General features: G+C 40.3%; 1 protein-coding gene across 3 annotated transcripts in view; it reads right to left on the bottom strand.

Annotated features, from left to right (window-relative positions):
• The window catches only part of TBC1D1 (TBC1 domain family member 1), a 246,463-nt gene that overhangs the window by 164,209 nt on the left and 58,640 nt on the right, over window positions 1–23,614 (bottom strand). Inside the window, exon 1 of one of the 3 annotated variants that reach the window (XM_077136590.1) lies at window positions 1,588–1,834. The exons of the other annotated variants lie outside the window; for them this stretch is intronic. Within the exon in view, the coding sequence (XP_076992705.1) occupies window positions 1,588–1,617 (30 nt within the window). The 5' untranslated portion in view covers window positions 1,618–1,834. Of the gene's footprint in view, window positions 1–1,587; window positions 1,835–23,614 lie in introns of those variants that run through there. 3 annotated transcript variants of the gene reach the window in all.

Raw genomic sequence — 23,614 nt, 5'->3', positions numbered from 1 at the left:
TCAGTAGACCAAGTTAAACACAACTCCATCTCACTCCTACAGTGCAGAGCATCTTCTTAATTATGTTTTGGAAAAGCAAATAAAACTACAAAACAGATTTACTTCTTCATTTTGAAATAAAATAATGAGTGTCAATTTGTTTTTTTCTCTCTTTGGCCTTACAGTGTGAGGCAGATTAAAAATCCTCAACTCAGAATAAGTATAATATAATTGGACAACACACCTAAAATTATTAAACAACATTACATCATTACATCTTTTTTAAAATTTCGAGTTATTTATAAAACCTTAATAGCCATCACGTCAAAACAGGAAATCTGGACATGACCAATTTTTCTTTAGCACAAAACTACTCGATAATGACAAAACTTTTTTTGAAAGTTACTTCACTTTGCTACCAACTGTGTTTGGGGAAGTCAAGATTCTGGGGAGGATTCAAAGAGAATGTTATTAGGCAATACCTATCTAAACGCTAATGTGATCTGATTTGTCTCCATTTTCTTATCACTGAAATTATAAGCGAAGTCATATCTGTCTCACAATAAGGTCTTCATAAAAGTTACTAAAAAAAATAACATTCTAAGAGCATTGCATCATTAACAAGAGATGCATTAACCACCTGACTATTTTTTAGATTATTATTATAAAGGGTCACAGAGTAGCTAATGGGCTCTCTCTGCCATACACAGGGCATAAACCCCAGGAGGGACCAGCCAGGGTGTTAAGTCCCTGGGGTAGGAGTTAGATGCCTGCAGGTGAGATAGAGCAGTAAAAAGCAGCGAGTCCAGCACTTTCAGAGTGAGACAGAATTCAAAAAACAAACACAGGCACTACCAGAGAGTACAAAAATAATTCTATCACTGTTCTCAAGCTGAGGGCAACTCTGGAAATCCCTTCGTGTTAGAAACAGTGACACTGGCCTCGACTGGAAATCCTCGGTTATTCTGAATGTTTTGAAAATAAAACTTTAGGGAATAGAAATTAAAGACCTTATATTTAAACCTCAGAACACAGAACTTGTCCTTTGAAACCAAGAGGTTAAAAACAAAAGACACCTGCGGTAGCCTTTAAGAATCCTCAGCGAACCATCCCAGACAACCAAGCACAAACTTGTATCAATAAGGACGACACACGAGCAACCGTCACCCTAAAAACACCAAATGGGGAACTGGGAGCGTGTGGGGGCTGAGGGGGCCGGAGACGCCGCCCCCGTCAAGCCACAACACCTGGGTCTGGGTGTCGAGCCTCATTCTCCCCACCTGTATAATGGGCGTGATGTCTCCCCACCTGTATAATGGGCGTAATGCCGCCTTCCCGGTTCACCCCACCGGGCTGAAATACTAATGAATGAAAACTACTCTGCAAACCGACCGGAGCCGCGCTGACCGCTCGCGGGGCTGGGTACCCGGGCTAGGAGCGCCCCACGGTCAGATCCCAACGCCGCGGCCGCCACCCGTCCCTCCCGGACCCGGGCCTGGCCCAGCCCCGGCCCGACGGCGACCAAAGTCTCCAGAACTGCGCCCGCCGGGCGCGGGCACTGCAGGGGCCATCCGCAACCGTAACCGGCGCTGCCCCGACGCCGCCTACCTTGGCCACCCAGCTGAACAATGGTGACATCGCGGGCCGGGCGGCGGCTCCTCGCCCTCCGGCTCCCGCTCACTCCCGCCGCCGGCCCGTGGAGCCGCGGGCGGCCGGGGGCGGGCTCGGGACGCAATGGGGCCCGGGCATCGCTCCTCCCGCAGAGGCGGCGGCGGCGGGTTTCTCCCGACTCGTCACTACCCGGTGAGGTCGCGCCGCCGGGCAGCCGGGCGGAAAGAGGGAAGTGGGTGGGGAGAGCGCGGGGGAGGGGAGCGAGGGAGGGAGCGAGTGCGGCCGGCCCCGCCCCCGTCCCGCCCCGCCCCGCCCCGCACACCCCCGCGCTCCTCTCGCGGCGGGAAGTTGCGACCCGCGGGAGGTCGCCTTCCTCCAGGATGCCCCGGGCTGCCGGGCTCCAGGGGAGCGACAAGCCTGATGCCGAGGAACGTCATTAAAACGTCCTAACAAGTCTGTTTCGCACAACTTTCAGACAATCAGAAATCACTCTGAGTTGGAGAGAACACAAAGCCCGCCCAACTTTGCAGGGTTCACCCCATCACCACCTCACACACACCCAAATGCTCTAGACTGTTGGTAACAAAGGGACCAGTGTTTTCCCAGCCTCTAATACCTTCATATACTCCAAGGTGGTTTTCTTGTAGTCAAGAGATCCAGCTATTGAGAGCAGAAATGAGGCAGAGGAAAAGAACCATCCAGTCCGGTTCAATGGGAGGTTTTAGCAACTTGAGATATGTTGATTTCATGACAGTTTTCTTCTCTCCCAAGGCACGATGATTAGACAGTATGGTCAGTTTATAGCTACAAAGGTTAAGCTGAGTTTCAGATTCAGACACCCGTGAGTTACACGTAAAATAAAAAAAATGTCCAAAGGTCTAAGAGCAAATATGGGAATGAATGTGTCACGTTAAGCCAACCATTGCAGTTGCTCAGGCCAAACTGCCAACCCAGCCAGAAACTCTGCTTCCCTTTTTCTCTGGTTATATTAATTGTATAGGCCAGCGGGATATTTTAAGTACATTCCCCAAGTGTCTGGCATCTGCATCATTTGATACGCAGCAAATTATCCCCATAATTTAGCGATAAAACAACTCATATTCATTATCTCAGTTTCTTGGGTCAAAGGATCCAGGAGCTTCATAGCTGGGTGCCTCTGGCTCGGGGTCTCTCTTGAAGTTGCAGTCAAGCTGTTGGCTGGGGCAGCAGTCATTTCTAGACTGGACTGGAATGGCAGGATTTCTTCCAAAACTCACTCGCATTGTGGGGTTTTGAACTCAGAGCCTGTTTCCTGCTGTATCATGTGGTCCTCCCCTTGGGGCTGCTCACAAAATGGCAGTTTGAATCCCCCAGTGCAAGTGACCTGAGAGAGAGCATGTGCCCAATAAGGAAGTCACAATCTTTTTATAACATTATCATGGAAGTGACATTCCATCACTTCTGTCATATTCTCTTTGTTAGAAGTCAGTCAATAAGTCCAGTTCACACCCAAGAGGAAGGGATTACACAAGGGCATGAAAATGAAGAGGAGAAGATTATTGGGGTTCATCTTTTATTTCCCCTTCCCAATATGTAATACTGAGATAAACCATAAAGGCTGGGGGAAGGTCGAGAGTAATATCATTCCAGGAAAGGGCCTTAGGAGCATCTTAGGGAAGTGCTAGTCTTCTTTAATTCTTTTAAGCATGGCTGTTTATCTGAAAAAATTAAGAGTCAGAAAAAGGGAATGCATTTGCAGCCATTAGTCAAATCTTTCTCCCTTGCCACATCACTTTCCAAAGCAAGTAGAGGCAATGGAAGTTGAGCTATCCATTTAAGTGAGAGCCCTTCCTTTCCTCTCTGACTTTTCTACTCAAAGTGTGGTACATGGTGTTAGGTCGGGGGAACGGAGAAGGGCACTGCAACTGGAGCTGCGGAGGCTGTGTCGCCCCTCCCAACCTGACTTCCAGAACTAATGAACCGCCCCTTCCAGGCGTCACCTGACTTCCATCCTTAAAAACTGCCTGCCAGGAAGCCCACATGCGCACTCACCTCCCGCCATCTTGGGTTTGGTGAGTTCTGCCCGGGAGCACAGAAATACCACTTTAAATTTCCTGGTCTACTTTTCTTCTTTCTCACCCTTTTGCCTCCTAAACCTTTCACATGGACCAGAAGCATTGGCATCACCTAGAAATTTGTCTGAAATGCAGAATTTCCAGAATCAACGTCAGACCTACTAAATCAGAATCTTCAATTTAACAAGATCCTCCAAGTGACTAGAATGGACATTTAAGTTTGGGAAGCCTTCTCCCATTAGATTAATTGGTATTGGTTTTAAAAAGTAATACTGAAATTTTAAAAATTACTGGCCAACAACCCCTTGGGAAAGCAATTAACAATTTTTCTGTGTCCCTAAAAGTACATGGACTAGCTCAGCTAGAAAGAAACTTGAAGAACTCCTGGACAATGACATTGCTTTGATGTGAGCTGACAAGCAGCTGAGGGCCGGGCTGACACAAGTTGGACCAACTAAAAATTCCATCACTCAAATCCCGAGACATCTCTGTGACGTAGAAGCCACTCTGGGGAAAAGATGAGGAGAACCCAGCATCGACTAAAGAAACATGAATTACCTGTAACTGAGATAAATTTTCTGTCCTTTGGGCAGATGAGGGGAGAAGACTAGAAAGATAAATTGCATTAAATCTAGAGGGATAAAAATTATATTTCTTGCCATTTAATAAATAAATAAACAGGCCACACAATATTAAAGTCAGATCAACTGCTGAAAGTAAAAGTTACAACTGGAAGATGTGCAGGCAAGGGAAGTAGGTGCATTAAGGCCCCATTTTTTAATCCTGGATCCAGTTATCCTTAAATGTATTTTCAGGGTAGGGGCTCCTACTGATTCTGGCCTGAACTTGTCTAAAGTTTAAGTATCTGCTGGTCTCCTAGAGGGTCTCCCTCTGATCTGGTCTCCCTGTCTGGTTCAAGACTTGGCAGAATCATGCATCACCTGGGAGGTACAGGCCTTTCCATTAGGTTAACTTGATAGATAGATGGCAATACACAGAGCTTTCACACCAAACAGCATAAGAGATATACATGAAGCGCTTATTTTAATTCACTGCCAATACCATAGCTTGCCAGTCTCACAGCACAAATAAATTCTCCATTATAATGTGGAATTTCATTAAAGGGAAACTGTTCATATCTTCTAACTGAGCCTACACTAAAACAAAACAATTTTCCTTAAAAAACCATATTCCCTCCCGTCTAAGGAAAAAACAAATATATATATATATATATATTGTATTAGTTTGTTAAATGATGCTGGAATGGGATATACCAGAGATGGAACAGATTTTTTAAAGGAAATTTGTTAAGTTACAAGTTTATAGTTCTAAGGCCATAAAACTGTCCAAATGAAGGCATCCAGGAAAGATACCTTGACTCAAGAAAGGACGATGACTGTGACACGGGAAGGCATGTGGCTGGCATCTGATGGTCCTTGTTCCCAGTTCTACTGCTTCCAGCTTTTGATGCCAGTGGTTTCTTCTCTAAGCATCTGTGTGCCTTCACTTAGCTCCTCCAGACACAACTCTTGAGTTCTGGCTTGCTTAGCATCTCATGAGAAGGCATATGCCAATGGATGCTGAACTCTGCATCTCCAAACGTCTGTGTCTAGGCATTTGCTCTCTCTGTTGGCACTCCAAGCATCTCCAAATGCCTGTGTCTCTGTGGGCTCTAAGGAAACTGTTTGCTGAAGCTTCTGCATTTTCAAAAGTCTGCATCTATGTCAGCTCTGAGCTCTTTCTCTTTCCATGGGCTCTCTTAGAGACTCCAGTAAACTAATCAAGACCCACCCTGAATGGGCAGTCACAGCTCCATGGAGTAATCTAATCAAAAAGCCACACCCTCTAATCAAAGATTTCCATCCTAATATATTGAATCAGGACTAAAGGACATGGAGTTTGAATCAGTTATGTACCCCAGATATATATATTTATCCGTCCTTCCACGAAACTATATATTCCCCCTTGAAAGGACTGTATATTGTATGTAGACCAGGCATCAAGTGGGTCTCTGGTGCAGCTGGGATTGAGAACCTCTAAAGACAGAACACTTATTGCTCCAAGACACGGACATCTGGTGGTTCCTAGCCCCCAAGACTATCAGAGTCACCTGTGGTGGAGGGGGAGGGGGATAGGGCAGATAATTGGACTGATGTTGAGCAAGGTTGAACATTCATAGATCTCAAGGGGCAGGTAGGTCATGTAAATGTGTGAAGAAAACCAGGTGTGAGACAGTAAGGAGTGGAAGAACTGCTCGATTATTAAAATACTCTACTCAACCAAGCAAAATGTGTCAGCTGACTGAATTCAGCCAGAGAGATCTGGCTTTACATAAAACTTGGAGATATATGATAGATAGGTGATGGATAGATAGACAGATAGATAGATGGACAGATGTTTGAAAGACAAATAAATAGATAGATACATACGTACATGTAGAGAATTTTTTTAAGCTCCAACAAGTGATGAGGGTTATCAGCTGAGATTGAGAAACACTTTTCTAGCTCTAGATCCCTTGTTTAAAAAAAAAAAGAGGGCGGGCCGCGGTGGCTCAGCGGGCAAAGTGCTTGCCTGCTATGCCGGAGGACCTCGGTTCGATTCCCGGCCCCAGCCCATGTAACAAATACGGAGAAACAGAATACAATAAAACAAGAAAATGTTTAAAGATGTTTCCCTTAAAAAAAAAAAAAAAAAAAAAAAGAAAGAGATATGTTGTTCTGTGGAGAGCAACAGGCTACCCAAATAGGACTGCAGAGATCTACACATGCTATTATCCCTACAGAAAATCCAAGGAAGTTGAAGGAAGGAAACCCAGAAAAAAAGAAGGAAGGTAAGTAATGTTAAACAGCTCTACTTTGACAGAAAAATGTACCTTCCTCTTCCATAAAGAGAGTGGCAATCACATGAGTTTTGATCGGGTCACTTGGAAGCTTGTCAGGAATAAATGAACTGAGGGGAGGTTAAGAGATCATTCCCTCCCAGGACAAATCAGTAAAGAGCCTGCAAAGAGTTCAAACCTATTGCCTTAGAATTTCCACTTGCGAGAACTAATTTTAAAGCATTTATCAGAAATATGGACAGAAATGAATGATTGATACTAATCGAAGATGTTAGTATTCATTTTTGTGCTGAAAACTTCCAGACCTAAAGGTTCAACAATTGGGAACTGGTTAACAAATTATTCATCTATATAATAAAATATTAAGTAGTGTTTAAAAGTAATGTTGACATAGGAATGTGCTCGTGACAAAATCACATGGAAAAAAACTGGATACAAAAATAGCATGTGCATAAAGTTTATACAAGAACAGCCCTACAAAAGTGAGAAGAAAATTCACTATCTAAAAATGTTCATAATTCTCTCTGGGTATTGGATGAAAATGGTTTTATTTGGACATTTTTCTCTTCCCCATGTTTTCTGCACTTTTATTAACTTATCTCTCCAAACACTGGCTTTGCCATCCTTCTTTATTTATCCCTAGGAACAAAGCTCCCGGTGAAGGATCACCCTAACGGCAGTCCCAGGGGGTGCCAACTGATCTTTGAAGGGTGCTCAGTTGTGCTAAAACAAGGCAGAGAATGGAGAAAGCTGTTCACCTTGGAAGGCCAAGGAACAAATTAGTCAAAGTTATAGAAAAGGGGGTATTGGTACCTCCTACAACCAAGGTATCAGTACCTCCTACAGCTGAGGGCGCTGAAAAGCTACATTCTATTTTCTGTGTCACTGCTGACTTTCTAAGTAACTTTAAAAGGAAGCTTCATGTGTCATCTCTCAGTTTTCCTGAGAACTTAAATGAGGACTTAGAAAAGGTGGGGGGGAAAGAGCAAGTAGAAGACAGCTTCCCCATTAAGCCCCTACTTCTCTGCCAAGTCCTCCAACGAGTAGGAGCAAGGAGGACAGTAAAACATTCAGAGAGTTCAGGAGTTGAGGCCAGACAGGCTGTGTTCCACCAATTCAAATGTGGAGGGCAGGGAGGCTGGGAAGCATGCAAGAGAGTGACATCATTCCACAAAATGTGTCCCTCCACACGAGCAGACCGGGTTAAAGACAGGGCCACTGTAATCCCAGCTCTACAGCAAAATTCAGCTTGATTTCAAGGGAAACAGAATCACCAGCACCTGGCAACTGATCAGGGATTTACTCAGTTCACAAATATTAATTAGTACCTATTGTGTAAAATTACACATGTCCCTGCAGGGAATATTATAGGTGAGTCAGACTTGCCCCTGCCCTACGGGGCACACAGGATAGCAGGAAAGATTGAGCATGGAGAGGAGTACAAAATGCCACAGGAGGGGCCCAGATGGAACTCCACAGAATTCACAGAGGAGGGAAAGATAACTTCAATCTGCAAAAGAAAAACCAGCTTTCTGGCCGGAGGATTTCAGGGCTTTTTCGGACGTTGACTGTAAGAGAGTGGACATTCCAGTAGGAAGGATCAGCGTGGACAAAGGCATGGATGATTAGTGTCCATCTCTGGAAATCAAGCCTTGGAAGGCGAGGGGAAGGTCAGAACTCAGAGCTCCTGTGGTGCTGTGGTTGTATGCAGCCATCCCTCAAGGGCCTAAAAGTCTGTTTCCAGAAAAACCATTTGCTGAAGATACTATCAAGACCTGAAAATTCATAACTAAAAACACATCTGTATGAAGGGAAAACATATGCCCACGCAAATTCTTACATATGAATGTTCAGAGAAGCATTATCATAATAGCCAAAGAGTGCAAACAACCCAAACCCCTTCAACTGATGAACAGATAAAACAAAATGTGACATATCCACACAATGGAATATTATTCTGCCATCAAAATGAATGAAATACTAATACACTCTCCAACAAGGATGGATCTTGAACACATTATGCTAAATTAAAGAAGCCGGTCAGCAAATGCCACATATTGTAAGATTCTATGTATATGAAAGGTCCAGAATAGGCAAATCCATAGAGACAAAATAGCTTAGTGGTTGCCAGGGGCTAGGGAGAAGGGAGTTTCTTTTCGGGTCACTGAAAATGTTCTGGAATGAGATGGTGGTGACAGTTGCACAACTTTGTGAATATACTAATGGCTTGAATTTTAGGGTATATGAATTACATCTAAAAAAATAAATCCCTCTATGTGACAATGGTTGAATGGCTTTAGGTAATTCCCTGAGTCTTTATAATAATGAAACCCTAAACTCTAAGTGTTAGTTTAGGGACTATATGATACAATATGTGTACAGCACTCAGCCTGGTCCTGGCACATAGTAGGTGCTGAGCAAGTGTTAGCTAGAGGAGGAGAAGGAACTGTAATAGTAGCAGCAGCAGCAGCAATTTCTGTTTGTGTAATGATGTGTAAATTTTTTAAGGTAAATTTTACACTTAAAAGTTTGTAAGTATAGAAATAAAACAGAAATGATGGGCTGGAGGCCTGAAGTTTGGGGCTGTGTTTGCAGGCATACTAAACATGACAGGACAAATAGTTGAGATCAAAGAAGAGACTGTGGGTTAGCCAAAATTAATTCTGGGATGGGTGGGACTCCAGGATGTTTCTCGATATTTTTCTTTCCCTTTTCATGAGTTGCTATGTCTCACAGCGTAACTGTGCTCCATTTGTAACTTTAACTCTCTATGCCATGCTATGAATTATCCAAGTATTGTAGCTGAGCAGAAACTTGGTATGCACAAACACTACCAGTCCCTCACATTTGCAGAGAGTTTCAGATGCCTCTCAAGGGAATGGATCTGAGTGACTCACACCACAGCTCTCCCGATTCCCTGCCCCCACTCCTCTGGTCCCTCCTAGCCTGTCCACATCTCTTGCTTTCTCTCAAGTACTCACACACACACACATTCACATTTTAAATCATGCTCAATTCAAAATGGAGCCTTCAGAGTAGTAGAGCAAATGGTGCTCAGTAAATTAACAAATGAATGAAGAAAGTATAGGGGGAAAGTAGAAGGATCAGTTAGGTGAAAACATATATTTGGAAGTGGGCGAAAACTTCAGATGATAGCCTAGAGAACATCCTACTTTTGATATATCCATGTCAATTTTTAAATTAAGGTCTCTAATTTTATTTTGATTTGGTGCATTAAATTGTAGTTTCTAGACAGAAAAACAGCAAACAGAATAATAAGAACCTTCTTGGCGGGTCTAGCCACCTTCACTAAATTTATCCAAAAGCCCTGAGAAATTAAGAGATGGCTTCAACCCAACTAGAAAAAGTAAGATTTTCTGCAGCATGAAGGGAAGCGGCTGAACTTGTAACTCTAGGGTAATCAGATAGTAACAAACCCATCCAAGAAGAAAACTCACAACCACTGTGTGATACACATTTTCTCTACACACTCAGCAATCTTGTTAAAACAAAAATTTACTTTATGACACAAATGTACCTCTTCACAAAAAGTAACAATTTGTTTACATGCTTGTGACATTTTCATATAAGCCAAATTGATTTAGTTTGCTATTTAAATTTCCCGTCTGTTCTCAATATTTTGCTTAATATGTAGAGTAATCAAGTGCACTTTGAGTTTTAAGACATTCCTAAAATAGAAACAGGGTTTTCCTATTTTTAGCTCAGTCTATTATAAAGTTCAAGCAAATAATAGTCTTTCCAAAATACTGTACACATGTTTCAAATTCATGGAAAAATCCAATGGTAGTGAGCTCATAAAAGAAAACAGTAAAAATTGAGAGTCAAAAGATTTTTTAAAATCCCCACCCTGTGTTATAACTAAATATAGGCTCTCAGTTTTAAACTCAAAATTTTTACTATAAGGAAATATATGAAAAATCCACAGCTAACATCATCCTCAATGGGGAAAAACTGAAAATTTTTACTATAATTTTTAATGGAGACATTAAAAATACTATTTTACATAGCTTTAATTTCACCCCCAAAATACTTTTTTTCTAAATTGAAACTTTTATTTCTTCTTAACAAAAAGACTGAAAAATGTCAATGCTTATTTCCTCATTAAATCTCTTAGTGAAAAAAAAAACTGACCAAGACTTCCTTTTTCCCCTTCTTCCACAATAAATTTTAATCCCCTATTCTTTTTTAATAAGGTGGCTGTGTTTACCTTTCATTGGAATGATTTCTCACTTTTCTATCTTTTTTTACTTCAATCTAATTATTTTCAAATCACCAAATTTTAAACACAATTGAAACTCTTTGTGAATGTTCTCACTCTTTTCAAAGGCTAAATTTGTATACACCAATAATCTGAAATGCACAGCAAGCACCTAGAGAGGTGAATGATGACTCTTACGTGTTTGCTCTTTGTTCCTGGAACACAGCCACGCACCTCTGCACAGACATGCAAAACAATTCTTATTTCTGTTGCCCACCAAGTCACATATACTTACATTTTACCAAGAGCAGTGTGACTGGTTATCAGCACAATTTTGAGATGTGCAGGGCAAGCATACTTTCTAGAAATTAATACCCAAGTGCCATCAAAATAGTCAGTATTCTTCAGAGAAACAGAACAAACAGGAAGTATATTTATAAACAGGATATATATAAATTTCATACTCTGTAGAACAAGCCTCAAGCTGAAAACTCCAATGTTGAAGTCCTTAGTCTGAATTCCCCAGGGGAACTTGGCTGTCTGGAAATTCCAAGAAGTTGAGGCAAATTCTTCTAACCTCTGAAACCCTCAGTTCTAACTTTTATAAAAAGATCTCCAACTAATTGGATGAAAAGAATAGCCACATTGCTGAGGGCATCACATTTGTTGATTGTAGATACAATCAATTGATTGTATATGCAAATCCCATCTACAAAATACCCTAACAATAACAAGCAGACAAGTACTTGGCCAAACAACAATACACCATAAACTTAGTCAAGTTGATACATGAAATCAATCATCATAGCCATGTTCTGAGATAAATGTCCCTCTAAAAACCATTTAAGAAAAAAGATCTTTCTGGATTCAATGCTTAGCAAAGGGATGTTTACAATATAAAATAAACCATCATCTGCATCCTAATCCCTATACACAGCTAGAGAAGGTACATAAATGAAACAACTTGTTTTAGATTTGACACTAGAGCTAAGTATATATAAGAAGGAAATAGCTTCTCTTTTCCATCTGTGTTGGAATCTCCTTTGATTTCCCAAATGCTTACAAATGGCAAGTTGAGTCACTGCTCCTCTCACTTGGAATTTTTGAAACATGACAAGGGTTATACTCTGGGAAAGGGGAAGATGAATTCAGCATTCAGATGAGGAATGGAAGTCATCTAAACAGGTCTGACCCAACCTTGAAGGGGAAGATGGCAGCATAGTAAGGTATGAAATTTAGTTTGTCCTTCACAGCAGCTAGTGAAGGACAGGAATGGTACAGAACAAATGCTGGGGGAACATCAGTGACTGCACACACCGTGTACACCAGTCTGGACCAAGTGGAATGGCTGAGACCCCACACAGAACTGTAAGTCCTCCAAAGCCATGGAGGCCAGTGCCCCTCCCCCATTGACATGGGAGGCTAGTTCCTCTAGAGGAAAGGAAACAGACTTTATTAGCAGCAAGTGCTTAACTCAACCAAGCCCCAACTACGGAACTAATTAACAAATTCTGACTACTGAAAATGCACCCCCAGCACAGGTAAACCTGGAGTAAGCACTAAAAGAGCTAAGAGTTTTTGGCCTGGCAGAGAGGGGGCAAGGCTAATGGAAAGAAAAAAAACAGAGGCTTTTTGAGTTGGATGGCACAAGATACTGGAAAAGAGCTGGACCCCAAGAAAAGGGGACACACAGAGCCTGGAGATACATAGAGCCACCACGTACCAACTCAAGCTCTTGATTGACAAACCCAAGGAGTGGGTTTCAGAGTCTGACCTCTGAAAAGGCTTTTTGTCTTACTCCTTAAACAGCTCATTATGTAGAACTGGAAGCACTCTCAGCTCCAGCACTAACCCAGGCAAGGACAAAATTAGGCTTGTCTGAGAGACAAAGTAACTAGTCACGTAAAAGGGATTAATTCCCTAAAGGGTGCATCTTTCCCAAGAAAAGAGGGTGGGGCCTAGCTTAAGTGGAATCCCTCCTTCAAGGAATTCAGGTCCCTCGAAGTCAGAGACTGGAAAACAGAAGCAATCAAAGCCATCCTACTACCTCACCTCTGTCTCAACCACACCCCTGGCAGGGAAATTCTGCTGAAATTAAAGGCACCACATCACTTTAAGCTGGTGGGAAGCCACAGGCAGACGAGTACCATATGCTGGAAGGACAGGAAAAGCTCAGAGTCTAGAGTCTTCATAGGAAAGACTGACACCTGCTGGGTCTCATCCTCAGGGGAAACTGATGCTGGCTACTCTTTCCTCCTGAGACATGGGCCCAACTGGGGTTGATAATATCTGAGGACACCCTCCTCAAATTAAAAAAAAAAAAAGACTCCATATAAGCAGGGCAAAAAAACAGAAAAACAAGAACTGAAAAATTCTGATCAGTTAAACAGAAGCTATGCTAGAGGTCTGGAATAAGTTGAACTGCATGTCAAAGAACAAACAGAAAACAAAGCCATCTAGCAAAAAAAAAAAAAAAAAAAGCCTAGGTAAAAGAGTGAAAACAGCCACAAAAATAAACTAATTAAGGAAATCAAATGCCAGAAAAAATAACAAGTCATACTAGAAAAATCAAAGATAGGACCCCATCAAAAGAACAAACCAACACTTCAAATGAGAACTAATTCAGGATGTTCAAACAAATATGCAAAATCAAATAAAAAGTCGAATCAACAAGTTGAGGGAAAACATAAAGAAGACATAGGGTGCCTGCCCATACAAAAAAACAAAAGACATTGGGAGAACCTGGCCCTGGCACCATGGAATCAACAATACCATCCTGACCAAAATGGGTAAAAGAAGTGTAACATATAAGGTATCAATGGCTGAGAGACTTCAAATAGAATCAAGAGGATACTAGGAAGGTCGCTCCCAGGCAAGTGTCAATTAGACATTGCTACCTATCATAGCTTGTCAACCCCCAACCAAAACCATAACTGCCAATCCTAAAGAACACTTAGGGCATTATATAAGATTCTACAAAGGTTTTGTGCACTAGGGTAACTTTCCAGAAACCTGCAATCTCCAGATGGAACCCTGGACTTGATAAGTCCTGAAATATAGAGGGGTCAGCTTCTCCAGAACATCAATTCCATCTCCCTATACCATATTATCCACAGCCCCTTCCAAAATGCAAAAGTTAAAGTGGGAATAGCCCAAATATCTCTAAAGAATAGGAGAAAGATTGAAAGTGATGGTGGAGTTATACAGAGAAGGTAGGGATTAACAAATGTGTATGACTGCTGACTCATATTGATATTTCTTTTAGTCTCCAGTATCTTAGAGCAGCTAGAAGTAAAAATCTAATATTGTGGAGCTGAAACCCATAACCAACTCTGAAATCTGTTCTACAACTAATTGTGGTGATGTGCTCTGAAATTTATTGCTTTTTTGTATATACATTATTTTTCAGAAAAAAGAAAAAATGTCAATTGTGAAGATAAGTGCACAGTTATATGATGATACTGTTAACCACTGATTGTATACTTTGGATGATTACATGGTATGTGACTATATAATTTGTATCAATTAAAAATAAGAAGAAGAAGAAGAAGACATTGGGTGAACAACAAAAAGAACTTGAAAGTTTGAAAAAACAAAGCACAAAGCTTATGAGAATGAAAGGCATTGGAAAGATGATAAAAACAAGAGAAACCTACAACAATAGGTTTGAAGAGCATAAGAAAGGATTAGTGAATTAGAGGACTGGACATCTGAAATCCAACACACAAAAGAAAATATAAGGGAAGGAATGGAAAAAAATGAGCAGGGTCTCAGGGAACTGAATGACAACATGAAGCACATAAACATAAGTGCTGTAAGTGTCCCAGAAGGAGAAGACAAGGGAAAAGGAGGAGATAAACTAATGAAGGAAATAATCACTGAAAATTTCCCATCTCTTATGAAAAAAATGAAATTACAGATTCAAGAAGTGTGGCATATCCCAAGAGAATAAATCCAATTAGACATATTCCAAGACACTTACTAATCAGATTGTCAAATGTCAAAGAGAGAGAATTTCAAAACTAGCAAGATAAAAGCAATCCATCACTTACAATCATGGAGTAAAGCCATGGAGGTGAGAAGGCAGTAGTATAATATATTTAAGACTGTAAAAGAGAAAAACTGTCAACCAAGAATTCTATATCCATCAAAACTGTCCTTCAAAAATGAGGGGGAGGGCGGGCCGCGGTGGCTCAGCGGGCAAAGTGCTTGCCTGCTATGCCGGAGGACCTCGGTTCGATTCCCGGCCCCAGCCCATGTAACAAAAACGGAGAAACAGAATACAATAAAACAAGAAAATGTTTAAAAATGTTTCCCTTTCTTCCTTCCTTCCTTCCTTCTATCCTTCCTTCCTTCTCTCTGTCTTTCCTTTAAAAAAAAAAAAAAAAAAAAAAAAATGAGGGGGAGATTAAAATATTTTCAGACAAATAATACTGAATTTGTGAACAGGAGACCATTCTGCAAGAAATGCTAAAGGGAGCACTGCAGGCAGATAGGAAAAGGAAGGAGGGAGAGGTCTGGTGTAACATATAAGGTATCAGTGGCTGAGAGACTTCAAATAGAGTCAAGAGGCTACTAGGAAGGTCGCTCCTTGGCAAGTGTTAATTAGACATTGCTACCTATCATAGCTTGTCAACCCCCCACCAAAACCGTTCCTGCCAATCCTAAAGAACACCTAGGGCATTATATAAGATTCTACAATGGTTTCGTACACTAGAATGTAGAATGTAGAAATGAAGACTCTCAGTAAAGGTAAAAAAGATGTGACATATAAAATCCAAAAGACAAAATGGTAGAAGAAAGTACTGCCTTTACAATAATATTAAATGTTAATGGAATAAATTCTCCAATCAAAAGACATACACTGGCAGAATGGATTAAAAAACAGGACCCATCTATATGCTGTCTACAGGAGACTCACTTTAGACCCAAGGACAAAAATAGATTGAAAGTGAAAGGTTGGGAAAAGATATTTCATGCAGACAACAATCAGAAAAGAGCAGGAGTAGCTCTATTAATATCTGACAAATTAAATTTCAAATGTAAAACAATTAAAAGAGACAACGAATATCATTATGTATTAATAAAAGAAGTAATTCAACAAGAAGATAGAACAATCATAATACTTATGCACCAAGCCAGAATGGTCCAAAATACATGAGGCAAACACTGACAACACAGAAGGGAGAAGTAACTATTACTACCACAATAGTTAGAGACTTCAATTCCCTACTCTCATCAATAGACAGAGGATCAATAAGGAAACAGAGATTTTGAATAATATGATAAGTGAACTAGACTTTACAGACATTTATACCCAACCACAGAAAGATGCACATTTTTTTCAAGTGCTCATGGGTCATTCTCAAGGGCACACCATGTGCTGGTTCACAATGCAAGTCTCAATAAATTTAAAAAGATTGAAATCATGCAAAACATTTACTTGGATCATAATGGAATGAAGCTGGACATCAATAACAGTCAGAGGGCCAGAAAATTCATAAATATATGGAGTCTAAATAACATACTCTTAAGCAACCAGTGGGTGAAGGAAGAAATTACAAGAGAAATCAGTAAATATCTCAAGGCAAATGAAAATGAAAACACAACATATCAAAATTCATGGCATGAAGCGAAAGCAGTGCTAAGAGGGAAATTTATTGCCTTACATGCCTATATTAAAAAAGAAGAAAGAGCAAACATTAAAATAATTAACTGTTCACTTGCAAGAACTAGAGAAAGAACACCAAACTAACCCCAAAGCAAACAAAAGGAAAGAAATAGCGAAGATTAGAGCAGAAATAAATGAAAGTGACAATATGAAAACAATCAAGAAAATCAACAAAACCAGATGTTTGTTCTTTGAGAAAATCAGTAAAATTGATGGACCTTTAGCTAGGTTGACAAGAAAAAAGGAAAGAGAGAGGATACAAATAAATAAAATCAGAAGTAGAGAAGGAGACATAACCACTGACTCCACAGAAATAAAGGAGGTAATGAAAGGATACTATGAGCAACTATATGCTAATAAACTAGACAATGTAGATGAAATGGACAGCTTCCTAGAAAAGTATGAACAACTAACATTGACTCAAGAAGAAATAGATGACCTCAACAAACCAATCACAAGTAAAGAGATTGAATCAGTCATTGTGCTAGTTTGAAATGATGTATGCACCCTAGAAAAACCATGTTTTAATCAAAATCCCATTTCGTAGAGGCAGAATAATCCCCATTAAATACTGTATGTTTGAATCTGTAATTAGATCATCTGCCTGGAGATGTAACACAATCAAGAGTGGTTGTTAAACTGGATTACCTGGAGATATGTTTCCACCCATTTGGGTGGGTCTTGATTAGCTTACTGGAATCCTATAAAAGAGGAAACATTTTGGAGAATGTGAGACATCTCTGAGAGAGCAGAGAATGACATAGCCACGAGAAGCAGAGAGTCTACCAGCCAGTGACCTTTGGAGATGAAGAAGGAAATCGCCTCCCAAGGAGCTTCATGAAATAGGAAGCCAAGAGAGAAAGCTAGCAGTTGATGCCATGTTCGCCATGTGCCCTACCAGCCAAGAAAGAAACCCTGACTGTGTTCACTATGTGTCTTCTCACATGAGAGAGAAACCCTGAATGTCATCGGCCTTCTTGAACCAAGGTATCTTTACCTGGAAGCCTGTGATTGGACATTTCTATAGAATTGTTTTAATTAGGACATTTTCTTGGCCTTAGAACTGTAAACTAGCAACTTATTAAATTCTGCTTTAAAAAGCCGTTCCATTCCTGGTATATGGCATTCCAGCAGCTAGCAAACTAGAACAGTCATCAACAAGCTCCTAATAAAGAAAAGTCCAGGACCAGATGGCTTCACCTGTGAATTCTACCAGGCATTCAAGAAAGAATTAGTACGAATCCTGCTCAAACTCTTCAAAAAAATTGAAGAGGAGAGGAAGCTACTTAACTCATTCCATGAAGTCAACATCACCCTAATACCAAAGCCAGACATATACTACAAGAAAAGAAAATTACAGACCAATCTCGCTAATGAATATAGATGCAAAAATCCTCAACAAAATACTTGCAAATTGAATCCAGCAGCACATTAAAGGAATTATGCACCATGACCAAGTGGGATTTATTCCAGGTATGCAAGGTTGGTTCAACACAAGAAAATCAATTAACTTAATACACCATATCAATAAATCAAAGTGGAAAAAATGCATGATCATCTCAATTGATGCAGAAAAGACATTTGACAAAATTCAACATCCATTCTTGATGAAAACAGTTCAAAGGATAGGAATAGAATTCTCAACATGATAAAGACAAAATGTGCAAAACCCACAGCTAACATCTTCCTCAATGGGGAAAGACTGAAAGCTTTCCCTCTAAGATCAGGAACAAAACAAGGATGTCCACTGTCATCACTACTACTCAACATTGTGCTGGAAGTTCTAGCCAGAGTAATTAGACAAAAAAAGAAAGAAAGAAAAGTCATTCAATTGGAAAGGAAGAAGTATAACTCTCACTGTTTGCAGATGACATGATACTATATGTTGAAAATCCCAAAAAATTTACAGCAAAGCTACTAGAGCTAAAGAATACAGCAAAGTGGGAGGGTACAAGATAAATGCCCCCAAATCAGTAGTGTTTCTATACACTAGTGATGAGCAATCTGAACAGGAAATCAAGAAAAAATTCAATTCACAATAGCAACGAAAAGAATCAAATATTTAAGAGTAAATTTAACTAAAAATACAGAAGACCTATACCCAGAAAACTACAAGAAACTACTAGAAGAAATAATGGAAGATCTAAATAAATGGAAGGGCATACTGTGTTCATAGATTGGAAGACTATATATAGTTAAGAAGTTAATTCTACCCAAGTTGACTTATAGATTCATCTATAGCAATTAAAATCTCAACAACTTACTTTGCAGAAATAGAAAAACAAATAACCAAATTTATTTGGAAGGGGAGAGTACTCTGAATAGCCAAAAATATCTTGATTAAGAAAAATGAAGTAGGAGGTCTCACACTACCTGACTTTAAAGCATATTATGAAGCTACAGTGGTCAAAACAGCATGGTACTGGCATAAAGATAGATATACTGACCAATGGAATTGAACTGAGTGTTCAGAAATACACCCTCTCATTTATGGACAGCTGAGCTTTAATAAGGCAGTCAAGCCAACCCACCAGGGACAGAGCAGCTTTTTCAATAAATGGTGTTAAGAGAACTAGATATCCATATGCAAAAGAATGAAGGAGGATCTATATCTCACATCTTATACAAAAATTAACTAAAATGGATCAAAGACCTAAACATTAGAGTTAAGATCATAAAACTTTTAGAAGAAAATGTTACAAAATATGTTCTAAATCTTGTAATAGGAAGCAGTTTCCTAGACTTTACACCCAAAGCATGAGTTTTGAAAATAAATAAATAAATAAATGGATCTCCTCAAAATTACATACTTTTGTGCATCAAAGTAGTTTGTCAGGAAAGTCAAAAGGCAGGTTTTTCAATGGGAGACAATATTTGGGAATCACATATCAGATAAGGGTTTAATATCCAGAATATATAGAGATTCTTCAGCTCAACAACAAAAAGACAGAATAACCCAGTTAAAAAATGGGCAAAAGACATGAACGGACACTTCTCAGAAAAGGAAATACAAATGGCTAAAAGGCATATGAGAAGATGTTCAAATTCACTGGCTATTAAGGGAATGCAAATCAAAACCACAATGAGATATCATCTGACACCTACTAGAATGGCTATTAACAAAAAACAAAAAACAACAAGTGCTGGAGAGGATGTAAAGAAAGAGGCATACTTATCCACTGTTGGTGGGAATGTAAAATGGTACAACTGCTCTGGAAGGAACTGGGTGTGGAGATACGAATGGACATTTGCACATTGGTGTTTATGACAGCAGTGTTCACAATTCACAATGGATAGAGGTTGCCTGAGGATATAATGACTGAGGAATGGAAAGGGGAACTGTGGTATATACTTTATAATGTGACTATGTGATTGTAAAAACCTGTGTCTGATTCTCCTTTTATCCAGGGTATGGACAGATGAGTAAAAAAAAATGTATAAAAATAAATAAATAATAGGGAGCATAAGGGGTAAAATAAATTGGGTAGATTGATATACTAGTGGTCAATGAGAGGGGTATGGGAGAGGGGATGTATGAGGATTTTCTTTTTATTTATTTTTCAAGGGTGTTGCAAATGTTCTAAAAATGATCATGGTGAGGAATACACATCTATGTGATGATATGAGCCATTGATATATACCATGTATGGACTGTATGTGTGTGAAGATTTGTCAATAAAATATTTTATAAATAAATAAATTGATTGATTGATTGATTGATTAATTAATTGGTCTGACCAATTTACACATGGCCATTTGGGGCCTTTCTCTACGTGGAGGAAGCACGGATTCCAAGGTAGCTCAGAAAGAAAATGGGACCAGACACGGAGGATGCATATTTCAGGCTTCTACCTGCCAGCAACTGCCTGTGTGTTCCCAGACAACAATGCCACATTTCTGGACCCCCAGTTCTACCCTGTAAATTCCACAGGATAGACTGATGATCTCCAAGGTCTCTTCCGAGGGTCCTCAAGAGAGCTTGAAATATGTGCTAAATTAAATGCCCATGACAGGGTGTGTTTCACATATCTTCTGTCACCCAAACCTGATTTGTGCCTGGAAGCCTTAGCTCAAGATCAGGAGGGAATTAAACATATGTACTCCCCAGTCTCAAGGTCATAATGTAACATGGGCCCTGAAGCTCCTGGAACTTTTCTGGAAACCTAGAGTCAGGACCTTGATTCAGGGAAGAAGAACTTAGAAAGGGGCTCCTCTCTGAGATAACCATTTTCCAAGATCAAAGGTCAGGAAGGAAGGAAAGAAAATGACATCCACTCAGCACTTATTAGAATCTGCTGCCATTTCAAACCCATCTTCATCTAGTCAAGCCAACATTGGCTCAGCCCCTGGTCCTAGCAAGGTGTGTTCACATGTTATCTCATTTATCCCCACAACAACCCTAGGAAGTAAGTAAACCTGACGCATACTGAGTGCTTACTATCTGCCAGACGCCATGCTAAAATCAGCTAACATTTGGCTAGTGCTTATTATGTGCCAGGCATTGCTCTAAGCATTCAGAATTTCATGAGGCAGGGAATATAACTACCCTATTTCAGATGCAGAAACCAAAGCCCCTAGCTGGAAGAGGATCAGACCTGAGATTTGAGCCCAGGCACTGGATCCACTTAACCACTTCATTATCTGCCCTCAATTACTATCTGGAAATACCAGTAGAGGTATTATTTTTCCTGTCTTACAGAAAAGGAAGCTAAAGTTCAGAAAGGTAAAATAATCCACTCAAGACCATGTGTTGGTAGAGCTGGGAGTCTCTCTACAATGTCAGGAAGCAAATAACACAGTGCCTACCTGGTCCACCTGTCCAAATCTTTCCAAGCAGGTCCTAACTGCTCTAAACATGGGCTTCATGCTCTAAGAACTCCAGGATCTAGTCTATCAAAAGCGGCTCTTGAATCTTGAAGACATCATGCTGAGCGAAATAAGCCAGACACAAAAGGACATATATAATATCACTTATTTAAAATAATTAGAAGCAAATTCATAGAGTTGAAATCTAGAATACAAGTTACCAGGGACTAGGCGGGGGTGGGGGGGGGAAGGGGTAGGGAATGAAGAGTTAATGCTTGATTGGTACAGAGCTTTCTGTTTGGGGTGACAGAAACATCTTGGTAATGAATGATGGGGATGGAATCACAACATTATGAATGCAGTTAACACTGCTGAACTGTATATTCAAAAGTGGCTAAAATGGGAAATTTTCAGTTATATATACATTTCCAGATTTAAAATTCCTTAAAAATCCATAGAACTGTACAACACAAAGAGTGAACCCTAATGTAAATGTTGGGCTATAGTTAATAGTATAATTGTAATGATTATGTTTCATTAATTGTAACAAAGGTGCCACATTAATATAAAACGTTAATATAGAGAAAACTGTGGTGGTGGCCGGGCAGTCTAGGAGAACTCGGTACTTCCTGCATGATTTTTCTGTAAATCTCCAACTGTTCTGAAAAAAAAAAAAAAAAAAAAAAAAGACAGGTGGGCCATGGTGGCTCAGCAGGTAAGAATGCTTGCCTGCCATGCCCGAGGACCCGGGTTCGGTTCCGGGTGCCTGCCCATGTTAAAAAAAAAAGAGAGAGAGAGAAAGAAGGAAAGAAAAGGAAAAGTTCTTGACAACACCAGCAGGCTCTAGCTTCCAGCAGCAGTAGGCCTTGGCAAGGACAGGTTCTGCTTCTCTTTTGACATTAGAGGCCGAGCTGATGCTGAGGTTTGACTAGGTGAAGGTCAGCTTGAAATGGCAACAGATGCTAATAAAAAAATGATGAGTGAGAGGAAGGAAAGTGTGCCGGTTCGAAAGGATTTATGCACCTGGAAAAGCCATGTTTCAATCCTAATCGATTTCATGGGAGCAACGGTTTCTTCTAATCCCTATTCAGCACTATAGGTTGGAAACATGACGAGGTTGTCTCCATGGAGATGTGACTCAATTGTGGGTATTAAACATGATTATATGGAGACATGTCTCGACCCATTCTATGTAAGTCTTGATTAGTTTACCAGAATCCTAGAAAAGAAGTATTTTGGAGAAAGCTTCAACATAGTCATAAGAAGCAGAGAGTCCACCAGCCAGCAATCTTTGGAGCTGAAGAAGGAAAGTGCCTTCCAGGGAGCTTCAGGGAGTGGGAAGCCTGGAGAGGAAGCTAGCGGATGACACTGTGTTCACCAAGTGCCTTTCCTGATGAGAGAGAAACCCTGAACTTCTTGAACCAAGGTATCCTTCCCTGGATGCCTAAGATTGAACACTTCTATAGACTTGCTTTAAATGAGACATTTTCATGGCCTTAGAACTGTAAACTTGCAATTTATTAAATTCTCCCTTTTAAAAAGCCATTCCATTTCTGGTATATTGCATCCAGCAGCTTGCAAACTAGAGCAAAAATGAAGGGAAGGGAAGTGGGAAAGGAAGTAAGTTCTCTTTGGGTGTAAGGCAGTTGGACCTTTCTCAAACTTATGGCTGGGACAGGGGCCAGCGAGAAGGAAATGAGGCCTTGGAAGGCTCTCCACTAAGGCTGGGATGGGGGCTGGCAAGTTAGACCTGACCTGAGTCCAGGATTAAGCACAGGCTGAGCACCCGCATTTAGAGAAAGTGGGAGCAGAGGTCCTCCCTATGAAAACAGACCTGGCTACCTAGAATTGAGGATCTGGACCTCCCAGTGCCCAGGAAATTCAGCTGGCTGGGATATAGCCTCAACCAAAACCTAATGGGAAATCAGTCCTTGTGGTGGATGGGTCAGTGAGTCTAGGTCACGTTTCCTTACACGAAGCCCTGCTCCTCCTCTTCGACTATGATACTATTGTAGAAAAGGACAAAAGGCCAGCAGATCAATGAAAGGGGCATGAAGTGTCCCCTCCAGGCCAAGAAATGATGCTTTGCAGTTTCAATTCAGTAAATCCAATGCAGTGTTGATTTCATATATCCAACCTTGGCCCCTCATGTGCACAGCACTGAATGTAAGTCACTGAAATATTCATTCATTCATTCTTTTAATAAATATTTATTGTAAAATTTAGCAAATACAGAAAAAACTCCCACACTACTCCCAGCCTCACAGGTGATCCAGGCTGACATCAGACACCTGTGATTCCAAAGCTTTGTACAGAATATATGGCACTGATTATTTTTTAATGGCTTTAAGGTCATATTATAAAACAGAAACAAAATGATAATTCACGAGTATTACTTAACTGCACAGACATTTTAAGATAATCAATGTTAGTTC

Source organism: Tamandua tetradactyla, chromosome 19 (assembly GCF_023851605.1).
Source record: "Tamandua tetradactyla isolate mTamTet1 chromosome 19, mTamTet1.pri, whole genome shotgun sequence".
NCBI lineage: Eukaryota > Metazoa > Chordata > Mammalia > Pilosa > Myrmecophagidae > Tamandua > Tamandua tetradactyla.
This window is presented reverse-complemented; position numbering and strand designations above follow the sequence as displayed.